Source organism: Gracilinanus agilis, chromosome 3, assembly GCF_016433145.1.
Source record: "Gracilinanus agilis isolate LMUSP501 chromosome 3, AgileGrace, whole genome shotgun sequence".
Taxonomy (NCBI): domain Eukaryota; kingdom Metazoa; phylum Chordata; class Mammalia; order Didelphimorphia; family Didelphidae; genus Gracilinanus; species Gracilinanus agilis.
This window is the reverse complement of record NC_058132.1, coordinates 522824668-522835956: the sequence shown is the minus strand read 5'-3', so window position 1 is coordinate 522835956 and position 11289 is coordinate 522824668. Positions and strand designations below refer to the sequence as shown.

Here is an 11289-nt window from a genome sequence, read left to right as displayed (position 1 = left end):
TATATATATATATATATATATATATATATAAACTTTCCTCCCCTCTATTTGCGTCACAAGGTATTAAGGTAAATGTTGACTTGGTTTAGGGGATCTTGTCAAAATTTTCAGAGTATTTCTCTAATTTTTCAACCCTTTCAACAAATATTGGAGCTGGAGCATACAATTAAATACTCTTCATAGTGATTATATGTCTCATAAAATCTAGAAGGCAAGAGTTCTATTAATCCCATTCAATGGCTTTTTCAAAATTTCCTTTGGGTCCATTTAAACTTAGTCCATAAACTCCTATATCTGATAATTCAAGGAGAACTTAAACTTCATCATCTTCTTTTTTCCACAATCTCAAGAGAATCTCGAAATAGATTTTGAATCATGTGCTTAATTGTAAAATAAATCACTGTTCATTTGAAAAAGACTTTCTATTCCCAATGCTAACTAATACATGAAGGTTTATAGACTTTTTCTAGTCTATAAACTGCATGTCACCTTTTCCTGATATTTTTACTGTAGAAGCAGATGAATGGTGTTTTTTTTTCTTTTTTGCATTTTCTTAATTTCATGAATTGTCATGGTCAAATAATTATTTGGCAAATAATTGGTCACAATGTGACCAAACAACTAGTGATGAGTTTCTCTGTATTTATCCTTAGTAATCACAGAATATCATTTGGTACACACTATAAAGCTTTTTCAGCTCATTTGAATCTGTCAGTGTAAGGATGGGATTTGTGCAAGGGGGATGGGATCAAAGGAGCCAGAGAAGGTAGTTGCTGACAGTTGAGACCAGAGCGGATTCTGGGAATTTCTCTGAAGAGAAGAAGGGATAGGAGAGGTCTTTGGTGGAGGACTGGAAAGAGAGAGGAGGAGGACAACCCAGTTGGGTTCCAGTCCAGAGGGCTTCCTGAGGATCTTTCTTTTGGAAATTGAAACCCTGATTCCCTGGTCAAAGCCATTCCATCACATCTTACCCATGAATGAGTCAACTAAGTTTTTGGACTCCATTTTGGGAGCAATCTCTTAGTCTCCTTCACCCGTTACCCAACCTTTCAGTCAAAACTTACAATTAAAGAAAAAGATAGAAACAGAAAAATAGAAATAGAAGGAAAAGGGTCGAGGGGAGAAGCTTAGGAGTAGGAACCACTAAGGTTCCCACCTAAGTGACAGACCCCATAGGAAAAGCAAAGAGGGCACACCAAAATCATATAAATGGTTATATGATTCAAGTTCTTTCCTTCCCTTTCTCCCTTCCCACTCCCATAGCCAATGAGCAATTCCACTGGATCAAAAACCTTTTAAAAAATATAAATACACTAGGGAGTGGTAACTGCAAGCTATTTACTGCTAATATTCCAAAGAATGAGCTAAAATTCTTAGATTCTTAAGAACACTGCTCTTTGGAATAAGAGCAAAGGCTAGGAATTCAGCTAGAATAATGAAGCTCACCAAAAAAGGAAGTCTTAAGGCAAAAAAATCCTATTTTATCTGGTTCCTAATTTTCGGAATTTTGCCTGAGGTCAACCCAAGGTCAAAGAGACAAGTCAACAAGAATGATTTAGTGGAGGTGGTGTGAGGTGAATGGCAGGAGAATTTATTCACTTATAATTTGTTAGATAATTATCTTTTTATTCTTTTACTTTAAGTGATTATTAATACACTTATAAAATATAATACTTGGAGTGTTGGACATTAATTTAAATCTTACATAAGGGAGAAAGAGAAATTTGAACTAAAGTAAATAACATTTTCTTTACCACCTAGCTCACTTTAACCACTACAACCACAAAAAATAGGGCTAGATATTTAATAACTACATCTTTTGTATCCAGTAGTATAGAAATGGTATTTTGGAAGAAGAATTGTGCTCACAAGGAGATGCTATGGAATGTAGTGAAGTGATGATTGACAGGAAGATGCTTAGGGGTAGAAGGAAGAGTTTTTGTAACTGCCAGTTTCTGGGAGTTGGGAGGAACTCTGAGAGAAGAAGGAGCTCAGATTCTCTCACTCCAGCTTTGGGAAGTGAATCCACTTCTGAGAATGATTCTCTTATCAACTGAAAATCTACAATATCCTTAAGCTCCTGTCAAAGAAGAAACAAGTTCAACTCAGGTGCAGATTTGAACTCCTTAGTCTATCCTCAGGGATTTTCCAGGAGGTAGACAAGAATCAATCCTAGTTCCTAGGAGCGATCCATCATCTCGCTACTCTAGTACCCTAGAGCCTTACTCCTTTTGAGGATTAGCCTAGGAAAGACAGACAGTGAACTATAGATAGAGAGGAGGATCAAACTTTAGCCTCTACTTTAGCCAAAGGCTGTCAAGATCGGACACTGTTATTTGCTGCCTTAGTTAAGGACTCCTTCAACCTTTTTCCTGCCCTACCCTTGTTCTTTTTCACAATAAAATCTTTACACCTGAGAAGCAGTCAGACTAATCAATCAGGGTCATAAAGGGGATAGCAGTCTGGGGTTGTCTTAGAGAGAAAGGGTCTACTTCGAATTGGGTTGAGCCAAGCCCCAATCAACCACCATTCTCTCTCTAACATTCTGTTCCAGGGGAGAAACATCTCAGAAGACTAGGTTAAGCAAAATCCCCAGTTAAAAGCCCTTTTCCTGAGGTATTTGTCACTGTCTGGCATAGTTTGCTGCATTATCCCCTTCATACAGGTTGTGCTGACCCAGCTCAGGGAGCCAGATAGGCACTTACTGCTTTGATTATTAGAGGTAATGCCCTGCCAGACCAAGTTACTCGAAATCCTTGGTCGCCCCCATTATATCCCTGGCATGGGTTTCTCAGTTTTCCCTCTTTAATAGTAGCATGCTTTGCCTAAAAGGAAGTTCATATAATTTTTTAAAAATTTGGTAATCCCACAATTCTGGTACTTTGCACATATGTTCACATTAAATTGATGATTTTATTATTAAACTGCACAAATAAAAAAATTAAATACACATACCTCCTTAAATTTCATCAAATATAGCAGTAGGAGTTGGACATATATGACATTTGTAGGATAAGGGATGATACACATTCTAAGCAGATCTTTAAAAACACTAATAGATGACGTGTGAAGCTCATTACATTTCATGCTTTATATATCTATCTAACTATATTCTATCACCAAGTTCTCTATGAGATATTGTATTCTCATTTTAGAAGGGAAGAAAATTAGATTCTTATGGGTCCAATAGTTTATAAATTCCTTAAAAACAAGAAGTGCTTCATTCTTGTTTTTACACCCTTATCACCTAGCCCAGGATTTGGTATAAACTAAGTACTTAATAAATGCTGGCTGACTGAGTGACTAAATGAAAAACATATATTATCTCCAGTACAAGAGATAGGATTTGAATTCACTTAACTTTTTACTCCAAATCCTATTGTCTATTTGCTATACTTTATTGCCTCTCTAATAAAGGGGAAGGAGAGTGGGATTAGGGAAGGGAGAACAAGCATTTATTAAGCTCTATGTGCCAGGCACTATATGCAGTGCTGCACAACTATTATCTCATTAGATGATATGATAGATATTGAAGGTGACAAGAATAAGGTCATCAGGTACATCATATTTCAAAAAATGTTTAAAAAACATAGGGTGTAATGACCATACTTCAATGTTTTTCCTCTTCTTAATCCTGTTGAATTTTCCTCCTTCTCCTCTTCTTCCCCATCAACTTTCAGGCATCTAGTTAGCTTACTCTATTTTCAATCATCAGGGACAGACTTCTAGTCAAAAGAAAAGGCCAGGGGAGACCACTGCTAAATTTAGAGACTACTAGCAGACTGACACTGAAGAGGTGTTAATTATTCTGGTTTTCCTGGTTCCAAATTCAGCTTCTGACTCACAACTCACATAAACACACTACCCATATTCTGTCATTCTATCCCAAATTATTTCCTTGTAACCTATTCTAGCGCCTAAGCCATAGTGCTCTAAGCTGGCTTCAACATAATCTGAGAATTTTAACATTTGCTTTCAGCATATTAAATCAAACAACATAATATCATTGGTACTTTTGTAGAAATATGGCACTATTTCATTTATTCATCCTTCAAATTAGAAATGTAATTAAAACTCAACAGCAACACACAACATCATAGATTCATACCCAGAAGAGATCTCATCCAGAAATGGTTTTTGGGGTTGTCATCCTATCTAGCATTGTTGTACATGTTGCAGTCTGTGATATTTTTCAATATAGTTGCCATTATATTTTAAGGAGATAAAAATATTTCATGAACAAAAAGTTTCAACATAAGTTTGAAATGTAATTAAACCCATTGCAATTGGACTACAAAGAAAAACACAGGCATGATAGCCTTTAATTAATCATGATTATTTATACATACAAACACAATGGCAAAAGTTTGATGCACTATTAGGCAGCTAATTATGTTACAAATTCAATAGCATTCTTAAATGGATGATCACACATCCAAGATCGCCATTTGTTTCAAAGTTGTTAAATCCAGCAAAAACCGTCACCATGAACTACTAGAAATGAAGCCTATGAAAATGCATTCGCAGCTACTATAAAGTAACATTGATAGGTTTTATCCATTCTAAAGTCTCCATCTTTTTGCATATCATATAATACTTATGTATGAAACTAATATTTCCATAATCAAAACACCACTTTTAGTATATAGCTACAAGTTAATCCAATAATTAAATTAGAAACATTTAATTTTGTAAGTTTGCTTTTCATCTATATAGAAATTGCACAACTTTAAGTATTCTTTTTCAATGACACTGACCTCTTGTTCCTTGCACTAGACCTTTCATCTTATAACTCCACACATTTTCATTGGCTGTCCTTCATGCCTGGACACTCTCCCACCTGATCTCTGCTCTGCCTTCCCTTTAAGTTCTAGCTAAAATCCCATGTTCAAAGAGAAATCTTTTATGAACACATTTAATGCTCACACCTTCCCTTCATTTTCTTCCATTTATGTGGTGTGTACCTTTTTTGTATAGAGTTGTTTTTATATTGTCTCCCCCATTAGACTTTGAGCTCCTCAAAAGTAGAGATTGTCTTTTTGCCTTTCTATTTCCTAAAATTAACACAGTGCACGAACACAGTGGGTGCTTAATACTTGCTTGTTGATATGGACAAAGGACAAGATACTGGAATTTAAAATCAGACAAAAAAACACAAAATCTAGCAAACAGAAAATAATCTTCTATAGAAATGAAACACAAAAAATATGTAATATCAAGCAGAAACTTTTAATGGGTAAAGGGAAATATTTTGAGGAACATAGCTAAGAGGAATCCACTCTCCTTCTTTTTGAAATTATTCACCACTCTCTTTTCTCCTGTAAAAGCAGAGTCATATCTCTGCCTAACTTGGAGAATGACTGTGGGCTACTCTATTCCTCTAGGTTGGCCAAAGACTCTTCCCATATATCTCAGAATAAGCCATAACTTGGGACTCACTTATGGCTGTGACTGCCATAAGATGGCAGGATCCATCAATGGTGAAAATCCCAAACTTATTTTGCATCAACTACTTTTCTCAAGGATTAGACATCTGGTTGGTTGTACTACCAATAGAAGAGAGTAGATCATACCATGGGTGATTTTCATCAGTCAATCAATCAACATTTACTAAGTACCTGCTTTTATATCAGATAATAAGAATATCCCTCTACCCAATTGTCTTTGCTTCATTCACCTGACTAACATTTGGTAAACCTGGAGTGATATAATTCAAATGTCAAGAAACAGACTTGACTCCCTTCCTACCATATTCATTCTTCAATTAGACAATCCAATCTTTCACTTTTAATCAGAAACTCTATGCCATATTGATTTAGTATCACTATCCTCATACTATGAGTTTTTTATAAAGTATTTTCAATTTTGATAATCAAATGTAACATATTAAATTACCAAAAAATGAAGTTACAGGAATCTTATGAAAAATGTAAAGACTGTTGATTACTCATGTAAAGATGCATTTTAGGAATAAACAGGACAAGTCAAGTGTAGTCTTAACATTTAAAGCAACATATTCATAAAGAAAATTGCTCATTGATTTTGCACACATTTATTATATACATTTAGTGCATGTTTAATGTATATCTGATTACTTGAAAATGATTTTAAATGGTATAATTTGAAAACCAAAATAGGTAAGACTATCAAACATCTGCATCTATATTTACATTTGGAGATATAGTGATATACACAGATATATAAACTATGCATGCAGTTCCTAATTTACGAACGATTCCCTCTATTTCCCTGATCTCATGATCCCAAGAAGTCAGTGCCATTATGAAACCCAAGCCTTAGAGAATCTCTCCATTTGGAAAAGCTGTATAAAGCAGTTAAGGAGAGCCAGACCAAAAAAAAAAAAAAAAGACTCTTTACATGATGACTACCTCCCATCTATTTATAAAAATATATTTTTATATAACCTTTTAAATTCTAATTCATTATATTCCTTGAAAGTCTAGCAACATGTAATGACTATCAAAAACACAAATAGGAACAAACAAGTTAAGGGTTATCAGTCATTCCCACTTTAGTGCAATTTTGTGGGTAAGATACACTAAAGTCCTTCCTTTTGTTCCCACGGCATTTCAGCAGTTCCAAAGAAGATTAATTGTCTCCATTTTTATATCATTTTTATTTTCAAATTATAGCAATTAAATCATTCTCCTATGAAGTGAAATATTATCATAAAAGCTTGTATGCTTACAACGTGCTTTACATCTTCATAATAACCTTGAGAATTTTACAGTAAAATAATTTATATCTCCATTTTAGAAAATGGAGAACTGAGCTTCAAAAAATAAAATTATTTTCTCAAGAGAATATGTGTAAAAAGGAATAAAGTTGAAAGTGGAACATAATTCAATTTTTCCCACTATAACCATGCTACATCAAATAATTTATATCTAAAAATCATATAAAATAATACTGAATGTAGATCATATTCTTATTTTAGTTTTTTAAAGATCACATTAGGATCAACACAGTACTGAAAGACTCTATTAGTATGTAAACTTTTTTTAATGTAAACTTATTTTTACCTATGTATTGCCTCTAGCTAGCAGACTTCCTGGCATATAGTACATGCCTAATATACCTTTGCTGATTGACTGATAGGCCACAACAGTGTGTGTATATCTAAATACACATGCAAAATGAATATGTATTTTTCTTTTTAGATTGATCTGAGACCCACTATTTCCCTCATCCTGTTAATTCAAAAAAGTGCAGTTAATATATAATAATCAAAGATGTTAGCATTTGTTATCTAATTCAACATACAATAAACACATCTATCTTTATATGTAACTGACATGCTGCAATTTAACATAATTATTAAAATTGTTCAAACAAAACTATTTGAGAATAATTGTATTAGTTTGCTGATAGTAACAATGAATATAAAACCACATATAAACATTCACTTGTATATTCATTGCCCTCTTCGCAATATAGGCATACATGTAAGTATATATACATTCATTTCTCTATCTTATTAACTTTACTAGCATAGATCACAACCTACCCAAAACAAGAGACTTTTGTCTCTTTTTCTTTTGGTGTTTCACGAACCCCAAAGGAACTTAAAACCTTGCTTATTCTTTATGACTCCTAGCATAGTGCTTTGTACATAATAGCTATTTATTAATAGTATTTTCCTTTTGTTCTCTTTGGTTTGAGAAGATACTAAGGGGTTGTTTACCTGTAGGATAATTTATATAAACTGTATAAAGTTTTGCTGCTGTTGTTCATTTCAATTATATACTTCTACAATGTTTATCTTATTTTATATGTATTTGGCTCCTTTCTTAAAGAAACTGAAACTTAAAATTTTCCTTACAAAAGAGTTGGTAATTAGTTTCTAGGAAGGCTCATGTAGGGCACCAATATACATCTGCTATTATAGCCTATGAAGGTTATTAGACAACAACTTGTGCCTCATGTAAACCAGTATTTAATTATCTTAGAAAATATGACTTGATCATCAATCTGTGGCACTGAAAATATAAATGCAGATCTACCAAAGGGAAATGTGTTCAAAATCGCTTCAAGTGAAGCAAAACAAACAATTATTTATTGTATTCAAACTATAATGGTCATTAAAAAAGAAAAACAGATCAGACATTTCTCTATAGAAGAGAAAAAATGGTCCCTTTCTTTATATGGTTATTTTACAATTTAAAGTCAAGGCCATAGGACTTTACTTCCAAATAATCAAATGAACTATTTTATTTTTTTGTGAGTTTTGACTTTCTCCAAAAAACAAATCTCACAAAAAAGAAACATGGAAAACCACTCATATGTCAACTCTACCCACTTTCACTCAGACTTAACATGGAAAAGCATTTATATGTCAATTCTATCCACTTTATAAACATTTTAAACAGATACTGAAAATGTGTTTTACCAATAAGACAGACCTATCTCATTAAAGCCACTGTAGCCCAGCTCTTGCCTGCTAAGTCCCAGATCTTCGAGATCCATGCATTTAAATCCTGGTGGGCATTGATAACCTTCTTCAATTTCTCTGGAGCAGTGGGTATCTGGGATAGCTAAATTATTCCAGGTCACATTTCTGTAGAGAAATACATGAAAAGTATTAAAATAGCTCATTTAAGTATCAATGGATTAAAAATGCTGTAAGTTTAATTATTATTAATTTAGAACTACTGAAAATGGAGAGGAATTTAAAATTAATTATTTGCATATAGCAAACACATAGTCTATTGTGTTTTTCAAACATTTCCTAATTCATCTTCATGGTAGCCCTGTATGACAGAATTGGAACTCCTCTTTGGCAGGAATTGTTTTTGCATATTTTTTGTATCCCTGACACTTAGAGTACATGGCACTAAGTAGGGACTTAATAAATGCTTTTAAACTTAGATTCCTATTTTTGAGGTCAATGAAAGTCAGATACCAGAAGTGAAACATGAACTTGCAAGTTACCACAATGGGGTTCCTGTTCCAGAGTACATACCCTGAATTGGGCTCTCAAGCCTTGGATGAACCAATACATTTAAATGAAAAAAAAAAGGAAAATATAAGTTTCTTTTTTTTATTTTTTAAACCCTCACATCTTTTATATATATATATATGTATATATACATATATATATACATATATATATACATCCTTCTATATTAATTTTATTTGTTACAGGGCTAGGCAATGGAGGTTAAGTGACTTCCCCAGGGTCACACAGCTGGGAAGTGTCTGAGACCAGATTTGAACCTAAGACCTCCTGTCTCTAAGCCTGGCTCTCAATCCACTGAGCCATCCAGCTGCCCCCAAAATATAAGTTTCTTGAAGGCAAGTAACTCTTCATTTGCCATTATATTCCCAAGAAATATAACATGACTTAGAGGTTAAAGAGCTGACTTCAAAATCAAGAAGCCTTGAGGGATATTAACTGTATAAGCAAAAGCAGGAAGTCACAACTTTTCAATGTCCCAGGAAAAAGAGTCATTGGTCTGAATCGATCACTTTAATTTCCTCACCAAATGCTGCAGAAACCAATAAAATAATGGTCTAGATATACTTTCTCTACCTCCTTCAAAATCCTCAGGGTCAGTTTCAATGGCTTACACATAGAAGTAGCTAAATGAATGCAGTGTAAATCAATTTTTACTGTTCAGTCTTTTTTTTTTTTGGTTGTGTTTGATTGTTGGGAATTGGGGGGGACTTTCTTGGCAAAGATATAAAGTGGTTTGCCATTTCCCTCTGACATCATTTTAGAGATGAGGAAAATAAAACAAACAGGGCTAAGTAACTTATCGATAGTCACACAAATAGTGTCTGAGGTCAAATTTGAATTCAAAAAGAGGAGTCTTCCTTTCTCCAGACTTGCCACCCTCTTCATTATATCATCTAGCTGCCATTTCATAATCAATGGCATAAATTAATAATGATTAGTTTTTTCCCTTTATTTGCTTTTTGATTAAGAGATGGACATATTAGGTTTAGAGCTTGAATGGTCTGAAGACCATTTAGTTATAGGATCAAAAACCTTTAGATTATGAATGTGAAGGGATGTTAGATGCCATTTTTTACTACCTCACCCCACACATACACACACATCTTTTACAGATAAAGTAAAATTTGGGCTCAGGGAGATTAAATGACTTTCCTAAGGTCACACGTGATGCAATCTAGGTTATTAGACTGAGTCCAACATTCTACTGCCACTTGCACCAAATGGCTATAGAACACAATGCAGTGGAAAGAGGACTAGATAATATCTTCAAAGATCTTGACTCTATCAAAGTTTCACCACACAATTGTTATCTTGGACCAATCATTTAGTTGTTCGTGCAATGTGAGTCTGTGTGCTGGCCACATAGGTAATGGCTGTACACATGGGTCTGTTTAGACATGGCTCACAGACAGGCATCTCTAGTCTCCTCTGCCCACTCCAAAGAAGACATGATTTCTGCCAGAAGGGGAAGCAGGAGATCAGCGCTAGAACCTATCCACTCTGCTTTCTTTACAGAAGAATTTTACTTGGATAGAATTAAATTTATCTGGCCTCCTAAATACTGATTAGTAGAATTAATTTTCAGGTTCAAACTTAATTCTTGATCAAAGACCAGAGGTAGGGAATAGCAAATAAACTCATTTAAAAAAGCTAACAGAAAATAGAAATCATAGAAGGTATAGGAATCAGATTATACCAATGAATGAGGCATCACCTAGAAGGGAGGTGGGAGAGAGTTTCAGATGAAGTGAGGAGAGGACTTGGGTCTCATTAAAGGGGAAATTCCTCAAAGTCTCTACTGTATTAAACTGAGGTCTCCCCTACATGTTAACTTCTTCCCTGAGTCTCTCTTACTTCAGAAATCCAGAGAATCAATAACCATAAGTCTTTTCCTAGGAAGCCAGAAATCAGAAGACCAAGATCTCTTCTTCCTCAATGAGGTGAATCTTATGCAAATGGTGCCTGAACCTAGGGTTACATTCTATACTTCAGGTTCAGAGGATCATAAATTTAGAACTAAAGGTTAGGTTAGAACTCATCTAGTCCAATCACTTCATTTTATATTTCAGGAAATTGGAGACCAGAGGGAAAAAACAATTTGATACCATGAAACTGGTAAGCTGCAAAGCAAGCATTTGAAAAAATCAGAGCTTCTACTTCCAAATCCATCACTCTTTTCCACCGTACCACAAAGACTCCCCCAATATACATTTTTCAAACAGAGATACCCCACTCATAGAATTGTAGTGAGGATTAAATGGGGCAGGACCTGATTATGTGATGATAACAATAACTAGCATTTATTTAGT

At 34.3% G+C, this 11289-nt stretch overlaps 1 protein-coding gene across 2 annotated transcripts in view; it reads right to left on the bottom strand.

Annotated features, from left to right (window-relative positions):
* NALCN (sodium leak channel, non-selective) overlaps positions 1–11289 on the bottom strand; it is a 483341-nt gene that overhangs the window by 362394 nt on the left and 109658 nt on the right. For both annotated transcript variants that reach the window (XM_044667195.1, XM_044667196.1), the window contains exon 6: positions 8424–8578. In XM_044667195.1, coding sequence (XP_044523130.1) covers positions 8424–8578 — 155 coding nt within the window. The remainder of the gene's footprint in view (positions 1–8423; positions 8579–11289) is intronic.